A 26,539-nucleotide genomic window follows, 5' to 3' on the forward strand; every position below is an offset into this window, starting at 1 on the left:
TAAAAATACAAAAATTAACTGGGCATGGTGGCGCATGCCTGTAATGCCAGCTGCTTGGGAGGCTGAGGCACAAGAATCGCTGAGCACAGGAGGTGGAGGTTGCAGTGAGCTGAGATCACACTACTGCACTCTAGCCTGGGCAGCAGAGCGAGACTCTGTCTCAAAAAAAAAAAAAAAAGGAAAAGAAAAAGAAACGGTCTATTTTATCTGATATGAATATAGCTCTTCCTACTCCTTTTTGGTTTCCATTTGCATGGAATATCTTTTTCCGTCCCCTCACTTTCAGTGTATGTGTGTCTTTACAGGTGAAGTGATTTTCCTGTAGGCAACATATAGTTAGATCATGTTTTTTAATCCATTTAGCCACTCTGTATCTTTTAATTAGACAGTTTAATCCATTTACACTCAATGTTACTATTGATATGTCAGTATTTACTGCCATTTTTGCTTCTTTTCTAACTCCTCTCTTCCTTTCTTCCTTTTTTACTGTCTTCTTTTGTGGTTAAGTTTTCTCTGGCAGTATGTTTTAATCTATTGCTTTTTATTTTTAGTGTATCTGTTGTAGATTTTTGCTTTGTGGTTACCATGAGGCTTACAAAAAATATTCTGTAGTTACAACAAGTTGCTTAAGATTGATAACAACTTTACTTTGATTGCAAAAGAAGAGAAAAGAAACAAAGAACACTGTACACATTAGCTCCATTCTCTTCCCCACATTTTGAACGTTTGATGTCACAATTTGCATTTTTATATTGCCTGTCTCTTGGTAAATTGTAGTCGTTATTTTTAATACTTCTGTCTTTTAGTCTTCTTAGTAAATATATAAGTGGTTTATGCATCATGGTTATAATATTAGTGTAACAATCATGTTAACAGTCTTTTTCCTGTGGTTTAAAAAAATTCCCTTTAGCATTTATTGTAGGACAGCTCTGGTGATAAATTCCCAGTTTTTGTTTGTGAAAGTCTATCTCTCTTTCACTTCTAAATAATAGCTTTGCTAGATAGAGTATTCTTAGAAGGCATTTTTTTTTTCCATCAGCACTCTGAATATATCATCTCATCCACTCCTGGCCCATAATGTTTCTGCTGAGAAGTCTGCTGCCAGGTGTATTGGATCTTTCCTAAATGTTATTTGCATATTTGCTCTTGCTGCTTTCAGGATCTTCTCTTTGTCTTTCACCTTTGGGAGTTTGATTATATGTCTTAGAGTATCTTTACTTGGACTGACTCTGATTGGTGACCTTTGACTTTCCTGTACCTGGATATTTCTATCTTTCTCCAGGTTTGGAAAGTTTTTTGTTATTATTTCTTCAAATAAGTTTTCTACCCCTGTCTTTCTCAGTTCCCTACCTAACTCCAACACCCCAAATATTTGCTTTTTTATGTTGAACCACAGATTCATAAGCTTTCTTCATTTCTTTTTTTTTCTTTTTTCTCCTCTGTGTATTTTCAGCTAGTCTGTTTTCAAGCTCACTGATTGTTCTGTTTAACCAATTCTGCTGCTGTTGCTCCCTATTGCATCTTTCATTTCATTCAGTGTATTTTCAGCTCCCGAGTTTGTTTGATTGTTTTTATTATTTCAATCTTTACATTAAATTTCTTTGATATATTCCTCAATTGAGTCTCTGTGATTTCCTGAAGTTCATTGACCTTCCTTAAAACAGCTATTTAAAATTCTTTGAGAGATCTCACATCTCCATCACTTTGGGGTAAGTGGCACCTTATTTTATCCATTTGATGAGGTCATATTTCTCTGAATGTTCTTGATGCTTGTGGAAGTATGACAGTGTCTACACACCAAGGGGTTACATTTTTATTTTAGTTTTCACAGTCTGGCTTTGTTTATGCCTGGCCTTCTTCAAAGGGCCTTCCAGGGATCCTAAACAGACTGTCTTGTGTTTCCTGAGCCTGTGTCCACTGCAGTTGTCTCAGCACTGGAGGACGCTCTAAGCCTAGGCTTGCTCCATGTCTTGTGAGGGCTCAGAAGTTGATGCCAATTTCTGGCCCAGATGGATCTGGGGAAGACACAAGGAAGGTACTGGGGCTGGGTAGGAATGCTGGCCAGGGACCCGAGTCCAGAAAACTGTCCCAGTGGCCCAGATGGGTGTGCCTCCCAGCAGGTATTTACACAGGAGTAGGTGGAGCTTAAGAGGCAAAGGCAGTATGACTTCAATGGCATGTAAGACCTGGCCTTTGCCTATTTTTGTGATTCCCCTACCACTATCACTCTCCTCTTCCTTTTCTAGCCACATTGGCTTTTTGTGCCCAACTTCTCACCACAAAACATATACTAAGTTTATTCCAGCCATATAGCCTTTGTATTGTATATATTGTTCCCTCTGCCTAAATTGCATTTTCTACAGGTACCTATGTGATGGCTTCTTTGCATTCAGGCCTCAGTCGCTTTTTCAAAGTTGCTCTTCTTCACTACCCAAATAAGACTATCCCCCATTCTGATTACTACATCTGTCACCCTCTTTTGTTATCTTCACAGCATTTATCAGTAGCCAAAATTATTTATTCATTTATTTGCATAGTTATTTTCTGCTTCTCCCTGCTAAAGTATAAACCAGGAAAGGAGCTCTCTTATGTGTCTTACTCGTTTTTCAGTCCTTTTCTAAAATAATGCCTGGCATATTTTAGTGAAGACAAGGGTAGTCTCCCCTTATCTGCGATTTCCTTTCCACGATTTCAATTACTGCAGTCAACCTCAGTCTGAAAATAGGTGAGTACAGTACAATAAAATATATTGAGAGAGAGATGACCACATTCACATACCTTTTATTACAGCATTGTTATAATTATTCCATTTTATTATTATTTTGTTAATTTCTTACTATGCCTGATTTATAAATTAAATTTTATTATAGGTATGTATGGATAAGAAAAAAAATAGTACATATGGGGTTTGGTACTATCCATAGTTTCAGGTATCCCCTTAGGGTTTTGGAACAAATACCCTATGGGTAAGGAGGGGACGACTGTAGTAGATGTTCAGTAAATATTTGTTGAATAAATATATTCTATGCTTGCATATAGTCTTAGCCAGAGCAGCTTTACTCTAGTAACCAAATAAGCCTTCACAACTGGGTTGTATCAAGAGCAAATTGAACCAATAAACATGCCCAAGTTCACATAGTTGAACCAGGATTCAAACTCAAGTCTGACCATAGGTGTCTGCTAGTAACCACCATGCATTGACTCCATTTACATCACCCTGTGTTTACTTATAATCTTTTAGGTATGTATTTTTATATAGGTTTTAATTTACATGGATATGTTTGTTTGCTTATTAATAACATTATTTCACATAAATTCTTATTGGATTTTGCCATAATACTCTCCAAAAGAATAAATCATTTTATAATGCTATCATTAATATAAAAGTATACCTTCTTTCCTCTGCTCCATCAGTATTTGGGTCTAAATTTTATTTATTTTGGTTTTTTCATTGATATGCCTTAAAAGTTTTAATTTAGATTTATCTAATTGATATGCATTTATAATTCATGTAGATAATTATTCACATTTCTATATGTATCAACTATTTCTCAATGATTTGTAGAGTGGAATCTGGGAATTTATTCTTTATATCTTTGGCATGTGTGATTTCTGTTTATATTAAAATGTTATCTTTTTTAAGAATGATAGCCTTCGTAAGTCTTATGTGTACCTAGTTATGAATAGATATTTAATCTTATTAAATTCTTGTTAATTACTTTATATTGCTACAGTTTTCCTTTTCTATTTATTATACAAATATAGTAAATTGTTTGACTAGATTTTTGTTATATTCCTTGAATTTTAAGGATACAACCTCCTTTTGTTATTTTTTGTTATTTTTTTAATTTTTGTATTTTCATTATTATATTATTTAAAATGTTATTAAACCTACACTTGAAGTAAAATTAACCAACTTTTTCTGACTTTTTAGTATCTTTTCAGGTTTCAGGATATAAATGTATTTATTTCAAATAAATTGTACACTACATAGTACAAAGTAGTAATAACTCAAGGTCTAGAGTTATATTGCTGGATTTAAATCAGAGATCTGCCATTTATCAGCTCTATGACTTTAACCTCTCTGTCCACCTTTAAATTGAAGATAAAGTATAGTAATCATGTCTATAGTGGTGTTGCAAGGAAGTCATAGTATATTACTTGGCACTAAAAATATCAATGTTGACTTGCTATCATCTTCATCATCATATTTTGACATAGTTTATAGAATAGGCTTGTTCTTACAAAACCTGGAAAAATCCTGAAATCATTACCCATTTTCAGAATGTTGTTCTTTGGTAAACTTTTTTGGTTTTCTTTTGTTTTTCACTGTTATTTTTCTGTTAACTGGTTTTATTTCTACCAGACTTGGCTGTTTTATAGTTTTATGGGCAGTTAGCCATATTATCCTTACTAAAAATGTATTTTTTCTGATTATTAAAACTTGGCAATATGAAAGAATATGATTTCTTTAATGTTCTAAACAGCAGTAGTGTCACCACTGACACTTAACTGTATTTGGAACTCAGTGTAAATGTAAATATAATTTTATACCCTGCTTTTCCCCTTGTACTAGTAAAGGATTTTCTCATGCTATTAAAAATTCTTTTTAAGGCTGCATAACATTTTATCATATACCAAAATTAATTCTTATCCTACTGATAGGCCTTTAAGTGGTTTTCAAAACAGAATGTGAGCCTCCATAATGTTAATTTTCTTCAAAATCAGTTTTGTTTTGCTTTTTATTTTTAGTAAGAGTTAGAGGTTTTAGTAATTACATCTAGAACTGTCTACCCCAGCCTCAGTTTACAGAGCACTCATGTATCTTTTATGTTATGATTTTCATTACTTTTTTTTCTTAATAGGGACACATTCTCACTGTGTCACCCAGGCTGCAGTGTAGTGGCGCAATTATAGCTTACTGTAACCTCAAACTCCTGGGCTTATGTAATTCTCCTACCTCAGCCTCCCAAGTAGCTAGAACTGCAAGCATTCACCACCACACTCAGCTTTTTTTTTTTTTTTTTTTTGGAGAGAACAGGTCTTGCTATGTTGCCCAGGCTGCTCTCAAACTCCTGGCCTCAGATGATCCTCTCCTCTTGGCCTTCCAAAGTACTGGGATTACAAGCATGAGCCATGGTACTCAGCCCATTATTTTTTTTTTTTTTTAATTCTTGGAAATTTTTTTATTTTTAATTTTTGTGGGTGATTATAAGGTATATATGTATGGGTTATATAAGATATTTTTGAGCCAGGCTCAGTGGCTCACGCCTGTAATCCCAGCACCTTGGGAGGCCAAGGTGGGCGGATCACGAGGTCCAGAGATCAAGACCATCCTGGCTAACACGGTGAAACCCTGTCTCTACTAAAAATACGAAAAATTAGCCTGGTATGGTGGCGGGTGCCTGTAGTCCCGCTAATGGGGAGGCTGAGGCAGGAGAACGGTGTGAACCCAGGAGGCGGAGCTTGCAGTGAGCTGAGATCACGCCACTGCACCTCCAGCCTGGGGAACAGAGTGAGACTCCGCCTCAAAAAAAAAAAAAAAAGATATTTCTGATACAGGCATGAGAAGCATAATAATTACATTATGGAAAATGCAATATCCATCCCCTCAAGCATTTATCCTTTGTGTTACAAACAATTCAATTATACCCTTTAGTTATTTTAGAATACACAAATTATTATCCATAGTCACCCTGTTGTGCTATCAACTAGGTCTTATTCATTCTTGCTAACTACTTTTTGTACCCATTAACCATCCCCACTTCTCCCCAACCCCTCCACTATCCTTCCCAGCCTCTGGTAACCATCCTTCTACTCTCTATCTCCATGAGTTCAATTGTTCTGATTTTTAGCTCCAACAAATAAGTGAGAACATGCAATGTTTGTGTTTCTGTGCCTGGCATATTTTATTTAACATGATGATCTCCAGTTCCATGTTGTTGCAGATTACAGGATCTCATTCTTTCTTATGGCTGAATAGTACTCCATTGTGTATAAGTACCACATTTCTTTATCCATTCATGTGTTGATGGACACTTAGGTTGCTTGCAAATCTTGGCTGTTTGGACAGTGCTGGCTGCAACAGACATGGGAGTGCAGATATCTCTTTGATATACTGATTTCCTTTCTTTTGGGTATATACCCAGCAGTGGGATTGCTGGATTGTACGGTAGCTCTGTTTTTAGTTTTTTGAGGAGCCTCCAAATCATTCTCCGTAGTGGTTGTACTAATTTACATTCCCACCAACAGTGTCCAAGGGTTCCCTTTTCCTCACAACCTTGCCAGTGTTTGTTATTGCCTGTTTTTGAATGAAAGCCCATTTCACTGGGATGAGATGATACCTCATTATAGTTTTGATTTGTATTTCTCTGATGATAAATGATGTTGAGCACTTTTTCTTTTTTTCTTTTTTTTTTTTTTTTGAGACAGAGTCCCACTCCGTCACCGCAGGCTGGAGTACAGTGGCATGATCTCAGCTTCCCGCAGCCTCAACCTCCTGGGCTCAATCAGTCCTCCCACTTCAGCCTCCCAATTAGCTGGTACCACAGGCATGCACCACCACACCTGGCTAATTTTTGTCCTTTTTGTAGAGATAGGGTTTCGCCATGTCGCCCAGGCTGGTCTCAAACTCCTGAGCTCAAGCAATCTGCCCAGCTCGGCCTTCCAAATTGCTGGGATTACAGGTGTGAGCCATGAGCACTTTTTCATATTCTTGTTCGCCATTCATAAGTCTTCTTTTGAGAAATATCTTTTCAAAGCTTTTGACCATTTTTATTTTATTTTCCTTTTTTTGAAACAGGGACACTCTGTTGACTAGGCTAGAGTGCAGTGGTGCAATCACAGCTCACTGCAGCCTCAACCTCCTGGGCCCAGGTGATCCTCCTGCCTCAGCTTCCTGAGTGGCTGGGACTACAGGCATGTGCCACCATGCCCGACTAATTTTTTATATTTTGTAGAGACAGGGTCTCGCTATGTTATCCAGGCTGGCCTCGAACTCTTGGTCTTAAGCTATCCTTCTGACTCAACCTCCCAAAGCATTGAGATTACAGGCATGAACCACCATGCCCAGCTGCCCATTTTTAAATCAGATTATTAAATCTTTTTTCCTATAGAGTTTGAGTTCCTCACATATTCTGGTTATTAATCCCTTGTCAGATGAGTAGTTTGCAAATATTTTCTTCCATTCTGTGGGTTGTCTCTTCACTTTCTTAACTGTTTCCTTTGCTGCACAGAAGCTTTTTAACTTGATATGATCCAATCCATCCATTTTTGCTTTGGTTGCTTGTGCTTGTGGAGTGCTACTCAAGAAACTTTTGCCCAGACCAATGTCTTGGAGAGTTTCCCCAATACTTTCTTGTAGTAGTTTCATAATTTGAGGTCTTAGATTTAAGTGTTTAATTCATTTTGATTTAATTTTTGCATGTGGCAAGAGATAAAGGTACAGTTTAATTCTTCTGCATATGTGTATCCAGTTTTCCGAGCACCATTTATTGAAGAAACTACCTTTTCCCCAGTGTATGTTCTTGGCACCTTTGTCAAAAATGAGTTCACTATAGGTGTGTGGATTGGTTTCTGGGTTCTCTATTCTGTTCTACTGGTTTATGTGTCTGTTTTTATGTCAGTACCATGCTGTTTAGGTTACTAAAGCTCTGTAGTATAATTTGAAGTCAAGTAATATGCTTGCTCGAGTTTTGTTCTTTTTGCTTAGGATGTCTTTGGCTATTCTGGGTCTTTTGTGGTTCCATATAAATTTTAGGCGTTTTTTTTTTTTGTCATTTCTGTGAAGAATCTCATTGGCATTTTAATAGGCATTGCATTGAATCTGTAGATTGCTTTGGGTAGTATGGACATTTTAACAATATTGATTCTTCCAATCCATGAACATGAAGTATCTTTCCATTTATTTGGTGTCCTCTTCAGTTCCTTTAATCAGTGTTTTATAGTTTTCATTGTAGAGATCTTTCACTTCTTTGGTTGACTTAATGTCTAGATATTTAATTTTATTTGTGGCTATTATAAATGAGATTACTGGTTTGATTTCTTTTTCACATTGTTCACTGTTGGCATGTAGAAATGCTACTGATTTGTAAATGTTGATTTTTGTATCCTGCTATTTTTTAATTTGTATTTATTAAGCAACTGAAACAGTGCTGTGATTTGATTCTTTTTCAATATAGCACTCTCACTTGCTTTTTAAATACTAGTTATTGTAAATTTGAATAGTTTATTTCTACTCTCATTTTCTTATTTTCTCACATATTTAAGGTTGCTACTTTCTTCCATGTCAATGTCCTTGTATAGACATTTAATTCATTTTTTGTAAACTAATACAGGTATTTAGAGCAATATGTTTTCTCAAGTACTGCCTTGGCACCTTTCCATAATCTTGTAATATTGTAGCAACAGCCATTATTTAACAAAAATAAAGAAAATTTCTGTTTGGATTTCAGCCCTGTCTCAAACATTGCATATTTACACATCAGTATGAGTTGGAAATTATCTCCAGTTATAGGTCTTCCTTCAGCTCACCTTGGAAAAAAAAGCCTAAAATTCACACATATGTTCTCTTTTTTGTTTGTTTATTTGTTTGTTTTGAGACAGGGTCTTGCCCTGTCACCTAGGCTGGAGTTCGGTGGCCCAATCTCAGCTCACTGCAACCTCTGCCTCCTGGGTTCGAGGGATTCTCATGTGTTATCCCCCCGAGTAGCTGGAATTACAGGCATGAGCCACCACGCCCAGGCTAATTTTTGTATTTTTAGTACAGATGGGTTTCACCATGTTGGCCAGGCTTGTCTCAAATTCCTGGCCTCATGTGATCCGCCTGCCTCAGCCTCCCAAAGTACTGTGATTACAGGCGTGAGGCACTGCACACAGCCATGTTAGGTTCCTTGTCTTCCACATGAAATTATAAATTTTACTCTTTGCTTGATTGTCCATGCATGGAATCTGACCTACTAAATAATATAGAATTTCTGTATTCCAGGTTCTTGTTAGAGAAAATAAACTCTCAACTGTTAAATTCAGAAGTTTAGTTGCCAGAAAGATGACCTGAAGGATGTGCAGTCCATTTACCCACCTATTCCATTTTATGCTTAGCCCAATCCAGATCATTGAAGTTTTGTACCAAGACTGCATTGTATCCTGGGTAGAGTCGTCTTTTCTGACCCCCACTTTGACACCATACTTTGGCCTACATCAACATATTTGTAAAATTTCTTGTAAGGAAAGTTTATTTTAAAGCCATAATTGTATAATGTTGTTGAGGATATTGTCTATACAGTGTCTCCAGAAAAGATATTTTGCTCAGATTCAGTACCTAAAAACTGGTATTGGTTAAATCCTTCTTTCCTCTGGCTGCTATGTTCAGAGGCAAATATGTGGCTCACCTCTGTCAATCATGATGATCTTATGATATCTATTTTTGGTACTGGCTCTACCTCTAGTTTCATCTCACTTTCTTACCCACCATTCCCTCACACACACACACACATACATTTCCATATTTATTTTTATTTTCTGTATATCTCTGTAATTGCTTCAAATTCTCTTGTGCAGTGAGAGTGGTATAAATAAAAAATAGAATCAAATATACTTTATATTTCTTTTGTCAGGTATATCAATTTGAAATTAATATGGAAAGGCCTTAGAGAGAGTGTATTAAGTGATTAAAAGATGGAAACTGGCCGGGCACGGGGGCTCATGCCTGTAATCCCAGCACCTTAGGAGGCCAAGGCAGGTGGATCACTTGAGGTCAGGAGTTCAAGACCAGCCTAGCCAACATGGTGAAACCCTGTCTCTACTAAAAATACAAAAGTCAGCTGGGCGTGGTGGCACACACCTGTAATACCAGCTACTTGGGAGGCTGAGGCAGGAGAATTGCTTGAACCCAGGAGGTGGAGTTTGCAGTGAGCCAAGATTGCACCACCGCACTCCAGCCTGGGCAACAGAGCGAGACTCCGTCTCAAACAAACAAACAAACAAAAAGATGGAAATTTAGGATCAGAGAGATAAGGATGTAAATCCCAGCTCTACTGTTTATTGGCTGTGTGACCTTAGTCAAATTGCAGCATCCTTAAGCTTCACTTTCCTGATCTGCAAAATGGAGATAATGATAGTGCTCTCATGGGTTGCTATGAGGATAAGAGCTGTCCATACCTTATAAGGTTGTTGTAAGGATTAGATTTAAAAATACATAAAATGCTTGGTATATTGCCTACCACTAAAAAATTGCTTATAAATGTTATTTATTATGGTATTAATGTAATTAGGGGATGGTAATGTAACTTCACAGAGTTCCTGAACACCTGAAAATGTTGGCAAAATTTGACTGGAGAGGGGTCTTATATAATGATCAAATCTCAAAAGGAACAGTCACTGAAAAAAAAAGAATAAGAATTACTGAAGAACAGGATTCCCCTTTTGAATATTTTAAATTTGCTTGACTCTACATGATTTATATCCTACTCTACTTTTTGATAAGAGTTGACCTGTCTGATAGATTACATTTTATCTACTACTTAAGTAGTTTTTCTTAGAAATTTTTGGAACAAATATGAAATAGCCTTTTTGGTGGGGATTTTTGTTCTGAAATCTCATCTTTTACTCCAATCTCAGTTTTCTTTTGTTTGCATTGACATGATAGACTGGATACTGTCTTTTAACTTTTTGTCTATTGCTGACATTTTAAGTGTGCCTCACTAACTTAGGCAAAGTTTTATGGAGTTTAATTATGAATGAGCACCCCTTTTTATAGGGTAACTCAGATAGTTTCCATTTATTACCATGATTGTCAGTATTTGTCTTTTTCTCTCTCATTAAGTTTTTTTGTTGCTGTTTGCTTTGCCTTCATTTGTAGAATTTCTAGGGCACATTTACTTTTTATCAGAATTATAACTTTTTATCAGAATTATAAATCAATGAAGTAAATATGCTTACTTTTTATCAGAATTATAACTTAACATTAAAACGCATGCTAATAGAATTATTTTTATTCTAACATTATTTTCCATTTCAGAAAAAATAAGAACAGTTATAAGAATATAGAAGACGTATTACTTGTAAAGGACAGAATAACTCATCAGCATAAAAAGGTTCAAACCAGGTAGATGCTTAGTCCCTGAGATAGCAAGTTGGGATTCTTTGTATGAAAGGCCAATCAAAGAATGGGTAGGAATAAAAGTAAGCTTTTAGGCTTATATATCTGGCCAGGGACATGTACAATTTTATATCTGGATAAGGGTGTAAAAGGAATCATTGGTACTCAACATCAGCTTGTCTGCCAGCCCAATAAGCCATTTGCAAATAATACATTTTCTCACTTCCTCCTGTATTTCTAACAGTTTTAATTACTGTATAAACCTTTCTGTGTTCACTCAATCCTTGATCCTTACTATTTAACATATTGGGATGGGAGACAGCATCAGCCTTTTTCAGAGACACAGTAACATTCAATCAAATATTTCTTATCTTTCATACAAGGCAACTAATTCTATACAGCTAATGCAATGGTTTATGGTAACTTAGGCCATAATTAAAGAAACAGGCTAAAATATTATTAATATCTCTCTTCCAGCACCTTGAAATACCACTTAACTAGAATTTGGAGAGAGTGATGGTAGAAAAATACAGACTGCATTATCCCCTGTAATAGATATGATTGCCACCTTCCTAATATTTTAATATTTAATATCCTAATATTATAATTTCTCCCTTGAGTTACTGGGATTTACTTTATCCCTCTTAAGCTATAGAGCTTCTTTAGTTTGCTGCCCTAGCTACTGCAGTTGTTGTACTCCAAGTCTTATTTCCTATTCTGTTGCTGAGCTGACCCACCATACCTTGTCTCATTTGAAAGATCCTTGCTTACACTTAGGTTTATATCTCCTATCTTCTCCTAAGCCTAAGTAGTTTTTACCCTGCTTCTAGACTCTTTTACTCTATGAGCTAGCATTTTCAGAATTTTTTAATTTTTCCATGGCCAGATAGCCCACCCAGTAAAAGCCATCCACTCCATAATGTCAGGGTCATAGGAGCCAGAGATTGAGTTTCATTGTGACTTAGCAGCATGAAACTGTTTGTGAAACTGTGTAGGCTTTATAATTATCAAGACATGTTTTTAAATTTATTAATTCTACTTTGTTTTCTTGTTTTTAATGCTGAGGTTGGCATTTTAATTTCAAAATGGAAATAGTATTTGTAAGATTATTTGAAAAAAAATACATGCACGGTTCTATGTCTGGTAATGGCTAAGATTGCTCCTAATGGACCAGCTTTCCACAGATAGCAATCATAAATTCTGGACAAAGTGTAAAAAAGCACTGAAGGCAATGGAGAACAACCACTTAGAAGAAGAAAATGACACTGAGTGAGTTTCCTGTTTTTTACAGCTTCTAGCCTGAGAGAAGGTCCCATCCATGGGGCAGCCAAAACTGGAAGAGAAATCCACTGTTTTACTGGCTTGAAAAATCAGAAGATAAAATTGTAGTCACTACTGCAGATGTAAAGTGAGTAGGAAATCTCAGGAAGAAGATACCAGATAGAAGAAGCCCCATACTCTTATTATAAAGTCTGTCAAAATTTTATCTGGTACCTGAACTACACATGTGAAAGACAGGCTCCAAACAGCACAGTTAAGGATAAAGAAATTTAACTGAGATTTCAGCTGACCAATGTATGGGAGACAGAGTTTGGGATTTCAGTTCAGCCAAGTTAATTGTTTGCTAAAATAATTAAAAATCAACATCTTTCAGAAGAAAATAGCAGAATCCAGACTCTAAAATATGTCACTCACAATGTCCAGGTCAAAGTTACACATATATGAAGAAACAGGAAATATATACTCAAGAGCAAAAACCAAAACTCAAAAGGCAATGAAGACAACCCCACCATCACCAAGATAACCTAGATTTTGGATTTATCAGACAAAGCATGTATAATATGCTCAAGGGCTTGAAGGAAAATACACTTGGATAAATAAATAGGAAATCTCAAGAGAAATAAAAACTATTAAAAAAAGAACCAAATGGAAATTCTAGAATTTAAAAATATAGTATTTAAAATAAATGTCACTAGTTGTGCTTAACAGCAGCATATTGGAGATGAAGGAAGAGTCAGTTCACTTAAAGATAAATCAATAAAAAGTATGCAATCTAAAGAACAGAGGAAAGTGGAGAACGACTATAATAAAACAGACAGAAGCTCAGGAGTCTAATTATGTGTAATTATAATCCCCAAAGGGAAAGAGGAAGAAAATGAAGTTGGAAAAAATATTTGAAAAAATAATGACCTAAACTTTCCAATTTTGGTGAAAGACATAAATTATAAATTTATGTCTTTCAAGCTTAGCAGACCCAATCAGGATAAATATGAAGAAAATTTTGTCTAGGGTCATTACAGTTAAAGTGCTCCAAACTAAAAAGAATAAGAAAATCTTGAAAACAGAGAAAAATAAATTACAGAATTACATAAAGGGACATCAGTGTAAATGATCACTCACTTCTCATCAGAAATAATGAAGGCCAGAAGACACGGAAATGGTATTTTTTAAATGCCAAAAGAAAAAAGCTGTCAACTCTGAAATACAAATCCAGTGAAGATATTATTAAAGAACAGTGGAGAAATAAAAACATTTCCAGAAAAAAGAAAACTAAGGGGATTAGTTACCAGCATACCTAACACTGTAAGAAATGCCGAGAAAATTCTACAGACTGAAAAGAAATAAAACCAGCTTGAATTTCAGCTCTTCAAGAAGGAATGAAGAACATGAGAAATAGTAAATATGTGGGTAAATATGATTTTTAACTTCTTTAAAATATGATTATGCAAAACAAAAATCACGTAATATTGTGAGGTTTACATATGTAGATGTAATATATAATTCTCTATGTATTATATATAACAACCATAGCATAAAGGAGAGGGTGTAAATGTATCTATACAGTTGCAAAGTTCTAACATTTATATCAAATGATATGATATTAACTACTATCTAGACTGTGAGAAGTTAAGGATATATATTATAATCCCTAGAGCAATGGTTCTCAAATTTTTTGGCCTCAAGACCCAGTCACACTCCTAAAAATTATTGAGGATGCCAGAGAGCTTTTGTTTGTGTATATTGTATCTATTAATACAAACCATACTATAAATAAAAAATTAAGAGATTATAAAAATATCCATTTATTAATTTATTTAAAATAAATCCATTACATTCTAACAAATAACATGTTTTATAAAAAATTTTTTTATAAAACAAAAGAATAGTGAGAAGATTGGCATTGTTTTACATTTTGCAAATCTCTTTAATATCTGACTTAATAGAAGACAGCTAGATTTTTATGTCTGCTTCTGCATTCAATCTATTGTGATATGTTGTTTAGGTTGAAGCATATGAAGAAAATCCATCCTCACACATATATATAGTTGGAAATGGAGGAGAATTTTAATAGACTTGTCAGATAATTGTGGATATCTTCTTTAATACTACACCAAAACTCAGAAGTGGAGGTTTCTTAAAGGTTAGTTGCCATGTGGAATATAAAACCATATTGGTGAACTTTTTGTACTCTCCATTGGTCAGTCTTGCATTTGAATCATTTTGTAACATCATGCATTAATCATTTGGAAAAGAATGGTCCTAGATCTTCAAAATGTTGATACATTTCATTAGACAATATTCAAAAGCATGTGTTAATTATCAGACCATCTCATTAGAAAAGTCTTTTAGTTTTAAGAAGCTGTTAATCTTACAGTACAAGTGTGTACAAGTTTCTAAAAATTACAATTTTCACTTAAAAGCTTACATTTTATCATTGGAAATAAATGCTGCCAGATGTTTTCATTGAAGTGATACACTCATTTTATTTATTTTTGAAAAAAAATATGCCCAGTAGCCAAGTCCAAATAACCATTGTTTGTCTGCCAGAGTTGTCTGTCAGGTAAAAAATGGTGTTCTATGAAAAAAAGTGGTTAGATCCACTAACAAGTCAATCACGTAAGTGCTTTTCCTCAATACAGCTGCTGTACTTGAGTATGGAGCAGAATTACTTTAAGGGCACATCTCATCACATAGAATGTTAAATACACATGTATTCTAGGGTTTATATTTAATATAAATTATATTTTCACTGCTTCACCAAAGATATTCTTCAGTGAAACTGACTTTCTTTTTTTAAGTACAAGTGCATAGTGGTGAAGAATACAGTCACTGCCAGTACAGTTCATTTCCACTGTCTTGATTTGTGCTAAGGCCCAATAATTTTACACACAATTGGTTTAGCACAGATAGTGAATATATCAACACAGTTGGCCCAGGATAAACAATCAGAAAGGTTATTCAACACTTTGATTATTTTGGTACCACTTGTGTTTCCTATCAGGCGTTGACATAAAAGAGTATTTTCTTGGATGATTAGTTGGTGCTGACACCATATAAATACAACAAAATAAGCCCTGCCACATCTGTACATTCATTCATTTGTAAGACAAAAATGTGTTTGTAGACAAAACATTAAATTAATCTTTACATTTTCAGTTAAATCCTTAAATCAGTGAATTTCTGTATAATTGGAAATGGCAATTCCATGGTTCTTTTATAAACTTGCCATCCAGCAGGCATTCAGCAATGTCAATTATATAAGGCTATACTAGTTTCTAAGCTATTGTGTACTTTATTGGCCAATGCAATATAATAACTTAGCCTTTAAAATGCTTCAGTGAGTGGCCATTTCCTTTCTAGTCTGGAAAGTTATAAAAACAATATTTGGTGTTTAAAGCATTCATGATACCTACATCTAAAATTTCAATTCCTTTTGCTTTAAACTCTGAATGATTGGTCTCAAAGTGATGCTGCAGCTTAACTTGGACCATGAAACTATTCAAAAATGTTCTGTTACAGAAGACACAATAAGGTAAATTATTAACATTTATAAAGCTTACTGAAAGAGGCTTCATAATATTTTTTCATGATATTTTCGTAATATTTTTTCCTTATTTATAGTTTCACCCAGTTCATTTGACATAGATTCCTCTCTTCATTGAGTCAGAGAACTGTCTATCACTTTCATCTTTCTCAGCATCTTAGAGGTAAACAGGGAAGTTGGATGTTGGGAAAGATTATTGTGCTAAAATATATAACACAAAATTTAGCATTTTAACCATTATTAAATGTAGTCAGTGTCAAGTATAGTTCATTATCATTAAGTACATTCATATTGTTGTGCAGCTGTCACTACTGTTCATTTTCAGAATGTTTTTCTCATCCCATACTGAAATTCTGTATCCACTAAGCAATAATTCCCCCATTTCTAAGCTAATATCCATTCTTAAATATGAAAATATATATAATTTTTTATTTTAAAGTAAAATATTCTAAAATCACTTTTATTTCTAATTAAATTTTTTAAAGTTTTTGAAGAAAATTCTTAAATATTGTAAAATAAATCTTCATGGTATACATATGCTTGTGTTTCCATGTAGGTGTGAGCACAATTCTAAATAACCCATGGGTAAAAAAAAAAAAAGAAAGAAGGGAAATTAGAAAAGATTTCAAACTGAAGGATAATGAAATAAAATATATCAAAATTTGTGGAATGCAGTAAAAATTGTATTTGAAGGGAAAAGCACAGATTTAAATACTATATTAGAAAATAAGGATATAAAATGAGTGACTCAAGTTTCTGCCTTAGAAATGGTAGTGGGAGTGTGTGGAGTAGGAAAAAGTAAGCCCAAAGTAAGTAATAGAACTGAAATAGGCCAGGCATGGTGGCTTTGGGAGGCCAAGGCAGACAGACAGTTTGAACTCAGGAGTTTGAGACCAGCCTGAGCAATATGATGAAACCTCATCTCTACAAAAAATACAAAAATTAGCCGGGTGTGGTGGTATGCACCTGTAGTCCCAGCTGCTCAGGAGGCTGAAGTGGGAGGATAGCTGGAGCCTGGGAGGCAGAGGTTGCAGTGAGCCGAGATCATGCCACTGCACTCCATCCAACGCAACAGAGCCATATGCTGTCTCAAAAAAAAAAACAAACAAACAAACAAATAATAAAGATAAAAATAGCAATCAATGAAATAGGAAACAAAAAATGGAGAAATTAAAGCCAAAAGTTGATTCTTGAATACATCAATTTGATCTACAGGAAAAGAAAACAGTGAAAATACAAATGGCCAGTGTTATGAATGAAAAAGGGACTATCACTAAACATCTTATAGATATTAAAAGACAAGAGAATATATGAACAACACTTTGCTGGTAAATTTGAGAACTGAGATGAAATGGACAAATTCTTTTAAATATACAACTATAAATTGATAGATGAAATTGTATTTTAGATTTTGTAATCTAAGTAGACCCATATTTATTAAAGAAATTAAAGTTATTATCAGAAATTTCTCAAAACTGCAGATCCAGATGATTTCACTGGTTAATTCATCAAATATTTAAAGAAGAAACAACACCAATAGTATACAAACTCTTAGAAAATAGAGGAGGGGGCTGGACACGGTGGCTCACACCTGTAATCCCAGGGCTTTGGGAAGCCAAGGCGGGCGGATCACAAGGTCAGGAGTTCAAGACCAGCCTGACCAATATGGTGAAACCCCATCTCTACTAAAAATGCAAAAATTAGCTGGGCGTGGTGGCGCACACCTGTAGTCGCATCTACTTGGGAGACTGAGGCAGGAGAATCGCTTGAACCCAGGAGGTGGAGGTTGCAGTGAGCCAAGATTGCACCACTGCACTCCAGCCTGGGTGACAGAGTGAGACTCCATCCCAAAAAAAAAAAAGAAAAAGAAAAGAAAATAGAGGAGGGAAGAACACGTCTTTTTTTTTTTTCTTTTTTTGTGACGGAGTCTTGCTCTGTCACCAGGTTGGAGTGCAGTGGTGTGATCTCGGCTCACTGCAGGCTCCGCCTCCCGGGTTCACATCATTCTCCTGCCTCAGCCTCCCAAGCAGCTGGGACTACAGGTGCCTGCCACCACGCCCGGCTAATTTTTTGTATTTTTAGTAGAGACAGGTTTTCACCGTGTTATCCAGGATGGTCTTGATCTCCTGACCTTGTGATCCACCTGCCTCGGCCTCCCAAAGTGCTGGGATTACAGGCGTGAGCCACTGCTCCCAGCCAGAAGAACACTTCTTAGACCAGGTTTTATGAGACCAGCATTACCTGATGCCAAAGCTTGACAAAGATAGAGTGGCAGCCCTCTGTATTCACAGGTCCTACATCCATGGATTCAACCAACCTTGAATTGAAAATATTAAATAAATACAAAGTAACAATACAACAATAAAAATAATACAACTTAAAAAACAATACAGAATAACAACTATTTACATATCATTTTTCACAGTATTCGGTATTATAAATAATCTAGAGATGATTTAATGTATACAGTAGGATGTGCACATTATATGTAAAACTATACCATTTTATGTAAGGGACTTGAATATCTGTGGACTTTGGTATCCACAGGGGGTCTTGGGACCAATCCATGGGTACTGACAGATGGCTGTACGTTAACACTTACAGACTAGTGTCCCTAATACTTAGAGATAAAATCTAATCAACATATAAAAAGCATAATTTATTGTGTCCAAGAGATGTTTATCCTAGGAATGCAGCGAGAATCACTGTCATTCACTACATTAAAACAAAAGAGAAAAACCACATAATCATTTCAATAAACAATGAAAAGGCATTTGACTAAATTTGGTACCCTTCATGATTTAAAAAAAAAAAAAAACTCTTAGCTAATAGTAGAAGAAAAGGAAAGTACTTCAATATCATAAAAGACATCTATTAGAAACCTAAAATTAATGTCATACTTAAATATTGAATGTTCTCCCCCTAAGATTGGCAACAAAGCAAGGATGTCAGCTCTCACCATTTTTATTCAATATTCCAATAAGACAAGAAAAAGATACAAAAGATAAACAATGGGAATTAAGAAGTAAAACTGTCTCTAATTGCAGATAACAATTGTTTAAGGAGAACATCTTAAGGCATCTACTAAACAACTAGAATAAATGAATTTAGCAAGTTCTCAGAATAGGTCAAAATACAAACACATTGTATTTTTATATATAACAAGAATAATCAATTGGAAAATAAAATTTAAATGAACAACACCATTTACAATAGTAGCTCAAAAAAAAGATATTTAGGAATAAATTTTCCAAAAAGCAAGCAATATCTGTATACTGAAAACTACAAAATACTGCTAAGAAAAACCAAAGAAGACCTAAAATTAGTGAAGAGATATACCATGTTCGTGGATTGGAAGATGCAGTATCATTAAGATGGCAATTCTGCCCTAATGAATCTGTAAATTCAATGCAAACCAAATAATAATTTTACCATGCTTTTTTTAAAAAAAGGAAATTGAGCTGGACGTGATGGCTTACACCTGTAATCCCAGCACTTTGGGAGGCCTTGTTGGGAGGATCACTTTGGCCTAGGAGTTCAAGACCAGCCTTGACAATGTAGTGAGATGCTATTTCTACAAAAAATTTTAGAATTAGCCAGATGTGGTGTGCACCTGTAGTCCTAGCTAACTGGGGAGCTGAGGTAGGAGGATCCCTTGAGCCCAGGAAGTCAAGGCTGCAGTGAGCTGTGATCACACCAAAGCACTTCAGTCTCGGTGACAGAGTGAAATCCTGTCTCAAAGATAAGTAAAAATTTAAAAATTGAAATTGACAGGTTGGCAAACTCACCAAGTGGTTATACAGCTTTTCACATGTCAATCATACCTCAATAAAGTGGTTTAAAAAGAAGACAAGTTGATTCCAAAATTTGTACAACAACGTAGATGATCTAAATATTTCAAGTAGTGCTGGCTGGGCAGTGCGGTGGCTCACGTCTGTAATTCCAGCACTTTGGGAGGCTGAGGTGGGTGGATCACAAGGTCAGGAGATCGAGACCATCCTGGCCAACATGATGAAACCCCATCTCTACTAAAAATACAAAAATTAGCTGGTCGTGGTGGCACGTGCCTGTAATCCCAGCTACTCAGGATCCTGAGGCAAGATAATCGCTTGAACCTGGAAGGTGGAGGTTGCAATGAGCCAAGATCACACCACTGTACTCCAGCCTGGCGACAGAGCAAGACTCCGTCTCAAAAAATATATGTGTATTAAAAATAAAAAATAAAGTAGTGCTTTCCTATAGAATTTTCTGTGTTAATGAAAATATTCTGTAGCTGTACCGTTCAGTATGATAGCTAGCCAAATGTGACTTAAAAAGTGTCTAGAGCAACAAGAACTGTTAGGAACTTTTAGTTTAATTTAAATGTAAATACTCTCATGTGGCTAGTGGCTATTGTGTTGAACAGTGCAGAAAGTAACCCTGAAAATGAAAGGGATTCATACTACATTATGTTGAAACTTAGTATAAAGCTACAATAATTAAGACAGTGTGCTACTGACATGAGAAAGACAGATTAGTAGAACAGAATAAGAGCTTAGAAATCAATCTACACTTAATGTGGTTTATTGATTTTTGACAAAGATGGTAAAGCAATCCAATACCACAAGGAATTTTTTAAACTAGTGGTGCTGAAGCAACTCGCTATCCATATGGAATAAAATGAACCTCCAACTCCATTTCATACCATACACAAAAATTAATTCAAAATGGAACATAGACCTAAATGTAAATGAAACAAGTGAAAAGCTTCCAAAAGAAAACAGGGTAGTTGCAGCAGATTTCTTAGAGGGGCAATAAAAAATAACCATGAAAAAAATAAGTTGATAAATTAGAATTAATTAAAATTTAAAATTTCTCATCAGGCTGGGCATGGTGGCTCATGCGTGTAATCCCAGCACTTTGGGAGGCCAAGGTGGTCAGATCGCTTGAGGTCAGGAGTTCAAGACCGGCCTGGCCAACATGGTAAAACTCCGTCTCTACTAAAAATACAAAAATTTGCCAGGTGTGTAGGCAGGCACCTGTAATCCCAGCTACTTGGGAGGCTGAGGCAGGAGAATCACTTGAACCCAGTAGGCAGAGGCTGCAGTGGGCCAAGATTGCACCACTGCACTCCAGCCTGGATGACAGAGGGAGACTGTCTCAAAAATAAAAAAGAAGTTAAAATTCTTATCAAAGGCAAGACTGAGAAAATGCAAAGGCAGGCCACAGACTTAAAGAAAATGTTTGCAATACGTATATCTGACAAGAGTTGATTGTCAGCATATATAAAGATCTCCTACAACTCATTGATTTAATAAGACAACCCAATTTGGAAGTGGTCAAAAGATTTGAATAGATTCTTCACAAAGAAGATATACAAATGGCCAATAACACAATATTATTAGTCATCTGGGAAATGCAAATTAAAACCAAAATGAGACACCACTACACATCTTCCAGCATGGCTAAAAAGATTGACAGTCCCAAATGAGGCCTAGAATTGGACAGTTTGGTGGAAAAACTGAAACTGACACTTTGTTGGAAGTATAAAATAGTACATCCATTTTGGGAAAAGATTTGTCAATTTCTTACACAGCTGAACTTACGACCACCATATAACCCAGCAATTCCGCTCTTAGGTAGTTACCCAAAAGAGGTGAAAACATACCCACAAAACTATTTGTACAAAAATATTCAAAGACTCTATCTAACTGTCATATAAACAAACTCATATAATCAGAAAGTGGAATTAGTGTGATTTACTTTCTCAATTTTCCTGGGTCTCAGTTTTCCAGGATGTGGGACTTCAGGTGCTAAAACCAGAAAACCCCTAAGCAAATCAGGAAGAGTTGGTCACTGTAATTATCCTCTCAGCAATAAAAACAACTAACTCCTGATAGCTACATCCAAAAACAAGGATGAATCTCAAAAACATTCTGCAGAGTGAATGAAACATACAAGAGTTCATATTCTATGGTGCCACTTACATGAACTTCTAGAGCAGGTAGAACTAAGTTGTAAAAACCAAAGCAGGGGAGCATTTGTGTTTTGGGTTTGGTTGATGGGGAAGAGGTGTGAGGGAAGTTTCTGGAATGATGATGTTCTATATTTTGGTGGAGATTTGGGTTACATGTGTGTATACATTTGTCAGAACTCAATGACTAGTAAGGTGTCTGCATATCTGCATTCTAAAAGTATCTGTAAACACTATTGAACTCCAGTGTTATGGATACTGAGGTGTTTAGGAATGAGGTGTAACTCTTTTTCACTTATCAAGTGTGGGATTTCTTTAAAAGTGGTATGTAGGTGTCAGAGACAGGGAAAGGAAAATCATTCCTTGAGAATTTCTCCTGAGTTGAATTGCTTGTTCTGACTCTATTTTAGGAAGGTTTTCTTCAACTTTTGATAACACTTTCCATGTCGCTGGATACTTATTTTTCATTTTGTAATCCTGTATTTTGTGGGGTGAATCTTTTGTTTTCCAAATCAATGGGTGTCTTTCATTGTTTTATGTATGTAATTTGACTAGAGGTTGTTTTGTTTGTTGTATTAATTCGGCATTATTGATTCTTTGCTCTTTTCTCACAATCTTTTTTTAAAAGCTTCTATAGTATTTACAAATTTAAACAGAGTTTCTCTGTATTATAGCATGTTTCTGACAGTTGTCTCATTTCCCAAAGCAGTGCATATAAACTTTTGCACTTATTTTTGAGGATGGTAATTCTTACAGCATTCTGTTTTCTTGTTCTTGTTTCCTTACTTTTCTTTAATAATACATTACTTCTAAAATTGGATCTGGATTGGTTTAGATTAACTTTTTTATTAACAACTTTTTTTGGATTCACCAAAATAAAATAGCCTATTGTAGAAAATTTTAGCCTTAATTTTTAAGTTTTGTCAGTTTTATTTTCACACATACTTTTTGTGATGGTAGTGTGTTAGCTCAAAAAAGGTGCTCTGTTACTATCCCAACATCTTTCAGGGTATCTTTTATCTTTTAGTTCTTTCTTTTCATATACCTCTAAAATGAGTTGTTCTGAGGAAGTCAGTTATAATAATGGTTCTCAACCCCGCAAGAGCCCCACAAGATCCAGTGCAGTTCTAATAACAAACATTTTTAATTACCTGTTTCTATCCTGAAATTAATGGATTTTTAACCTACCTACCACACATAAAATTCAGTGTAATTGCCTTAATTGTAACATAAAGAGGAAATAAAAGGAGAGCAATTAATAAATATTTCAACATGTTACTTTTAGAGCATGATGTAATAGATATTTGTGTTTAGACACAGAAACCATGAATGCAGCAGCTGTAAATGCAGACTATTACAGGTGTGTTGCATTGGTCACTTGTATACCACAAGCAGTATTGCTGTCAATGTCATGATTTTCTGAAATATTTGAACAACTGATAAAATTCTGAAGAAAACAAAGTACAAATTTCCTTCAATTTACACATTCTATGTGTTTGTGGAAATTTGGGCCTCTATTTAAACTATGCAAACATATACTTCGTTTATATTCAAAACGGAATTAGGTTCTGACTCAGATAATTATAAACAGGTGTTTCATCTTCATGACTGTCCAGGAGGACATTAGAAAGTTATCAAGGCCAGAGGACAGTTAGCTTAGGTGGAGGATTCTCCTGTGACTTGCAAGTCATCTAGCATCCCTGGACCTTGTGCACTAAATGCCATAATTGCCCCTTAATCATTGTGACAACCAAACACAAACTTCCAAAACACTATACTGGGTGTTTCTGTGCAATGGAACCCTTTGGCAAGGATGTCACAGAGTAATTTTTTTAATGCATAAAATAAAATACATAGGATTGCAAAGAAAATGGGTTGTATGGAAATATAGACCCCAGGTTAAGAATCTCTGCAAAAGGTGACTACCACACCCTTCTCCAATATACACGCTCCAGTTGAGAACCACTAAGTTGGAAGGGCTTTTTATGTTGAGGGAAATGGTGAAAGCCATAGTCTTAAAATTTTAAGGATTTGAAAGTACATATGGGTGCCCAGAACATTTGCCATCAACACTGTGGCATCAATAGGGGACTAACAAGCACTCTCTAATAGAATCTAAAAGAATGAAAGCAAGTAGCATAGGAACTCTATTTCTATTCTAATTTTGTATCAGAAATTAAGTGTATCAAACGGACTAATGCTTCTATTTTCCATTCTTTTCTCATTATGTCTAAACTACCTCTTTGATTAACATCAGTTAAAGTTCTGATCTTTTGCCAACTTGTTTATTCATATATTACAAGGCAACCTTGGCAGAACAAAATCTTTCTCCAGCTGCTATTTGGCAAGTTGGCAAAAAAAAAAAAAAATTACACATATTAAACACAAGCAGTTCTAGGAATAGGAATTGAAAAGCAAGATAATCGAGAGTTTATTTCAACAGGTACTCAGTGCTTTGTAGGAGTGCATTGCAAGAGGTGACCATATTGTATGTACATGAATAGCTTGTCGTGACAAACGTGTAGAATACTAAAGATGATGATTTTTATTTATTTTAGGGTATGTCTCTGTGCCAGACTGTCGTCGTGGGCTCTGTAGTCATTCTTCTCTACTCTTCCAGAGCTTGTTATAATTTGGTGGTGGTCACCATATCTCAGGATACATTAGAAAGTCCATTTAATTATGGCTGGGATAATCTTTCAGATAAGGTAAATACCTACCAAGTATTGCCAGTCTAACAATGTGATAATTAACTTACCCTCATCTAGGAGAACACTGTGGTGTTTGACTTACAAACACATGTATGGAATCTCTGTCTACTGTCAGTAATCATACTTAAAGCTTTGTGTTTAAAAATCTTTATATACCTGTGACATTTGAAATCATTCTTCACAGAGAACTTCTCTCAAAGGAGTATTTTCTCTCTCTTTTTTGGTAAATAATAATAGTGCCACAAGCCTCTCGGTCATATGCTAATTTTACTTATTTTTGTTAATGATGGTGTTTAAATATTTCTAGATAAATGAATTCCCTATTATTAGCCAGTGAATATGGTCTTTGTTAGGAGGAAAGTAACTCTCCCCTACCCAAGAACTACATATACTCTTAATATTTGGTTCAGGTTTAGATGTTTAAATAATGGCTTTCATAAAAATCTGGCTTTGTCAGTCTTGATAATGGGAGAGCATTCGTAGTTCCTTGGGTGTCCAGGTATTTGCTATCATAATTCCCAGTACTCTAACTATGCATATTTAACTTCCTAGCATTTCCATATGCTTCCTAAACGTACATTTTGACATAGCTTTGTGTCATATCTTTATAGTAATTTAGCTTTGTACTGAATTTAAGGGCTCCGGGAATACTATTTTTCATTTACCTTTCTAAAGGGAAGGAATTTTCACATGTGGTTCCTTGTAGCAGATTCTCTTCACTCCTTTTTCCATTTCCCTCTTCCAACATCTGATAGAACAGAAACAAATTTAATATGTAGTTTAGGTCCAAAAGCATATTTTAAGTAGAGCTGGGCTGAGTGACTTAATATGTTACGTTTTTCTACAGGTGTAATTAGGGTAAGTGCTGTTATTTTGCCTATGGAGCAGCTGGAACAGTAATGTCTTTAAAAGTCACTCTCTTTAGATTATGGGGCCTAAATAGGAGATCACTCTTTATTATCCATATATTAAAATTGTCATAAACTGATACACTGAAAAAATTAACTGCTTTTTATTCTTTGTAACTTCAGAGCATTTTATGTCATTTAAAGGATAAGTGTCATTTCATGAGAAACCACAAACTATAGAAAGTTTTACAGTTTATGTGCTTGTAGTTGATATATTTTATCTTACCTGACTTGAAACAAGTTAACTGTGGAGGTGATTGCTTATACAATAAACAGATGTAAAAATTCTCTGCCATACTCTGTTTACAGGCTCATGTAGAAGATATAAGTGGAGAAGAGTATATAGTATTTGGAATGGTCCTCTTTCTGTGGGAACATGTGCCAGCATGGTCGGTGGTACTGTTTTTCCGGGCACAGAGATTAAACCAGAATTTGGTATGATATCATAATATTCCCCAATGCTTGTTCTCCTATTTTTAAAAATTATGGAATATTTATATTGACTTTCTATTTCTTGCAAAGGTTAAGACTAAAAATTATAATAGATTCTTGCCTCCTTTCTTAGTGGAAAAGTAAAATCTTCATATGCTATCTAATACTTTGTTCACAGGCACCTGCTGGCATGATAAATAGTCACAGTTATAGTTCCAGAGCTTACTTTTTCGACAATCCAAGACGCTATGATAGTGATGATGACCTGCCAAGACTGGGAAGTTCAAGAGAAGGAAGGTAGATGTAACAAAGCCACTTAGCCTGAATTACTATTGAAATTGATTGAAAAAAACAAATCTAAGCTTTAACCAAAATATGAAAAAAAGGTGATTTGGTGGTAATATGTCAATAAATAAGATCGGCAATACTGGAGTTTAAAGCAGTAGATGTTAAACCCAGGGTGGAACCTGCATTATCAGGAACTACCATTTGACTCAAAGCCTGTGTGCCTTTGGGCTAAAATGGTACCATTTCATTTCAGAATAACTTGTTGGTTCAGAGCTGTTTGTGTGGGGGTGATGCACAAGGAAGAAATACTATTATAATGATTAT

The 26,539-nt window shown here is 35.3% G+C and overlaps 1 protein-coding gene across 3 annotated transcripts in view; it reads left to right on the forward strand.

Annotated features, from left to right (window-relative positions):
* GPR137C (G protein-coupled receptor 137C) overlaps positions 1–26,539 on the forward strand; it is an 84,334-nt gene that overhangs the window by 54,364 nt on the left and 3,431 nt on the right. For all 3 annotated transcript variants that reach the window (XM_024231722.3, XM_063715847.1, XM_063715848.1), the window contains 3 exons: positions 24,435–24,584; positions 25,805–25,930; positions 26,106–26,224. In XM_024231722.3, the coding sequence (XP_024087490.1) occupies positions 24,435–24,584; positions 25,805–25,930; positions 26,106–26,224 (395 nt within the window). The remainder of the gene's footprint in view (positions 1–24,434; positions 24,585–25,804; positions 25,931–26,105; positions 26,225–26,539) is intronic.

The sequence above is a fragment of the Pongo abelii genome, chromosome 15 (genome assembly GCF_028885655.2).
Source record: "Pongo abelii isolate AG06213 chromosome 15, NHGRI_mPonAbe1-v2.0_pri, whole genome shotgun sequence".
Taxonomy (NCBI): domain Eukaryota; kingdom Metazoa; phylum Chordata; class Mammalia; order Primates; family Hominidae; genus Pongo; species Pongo abelii.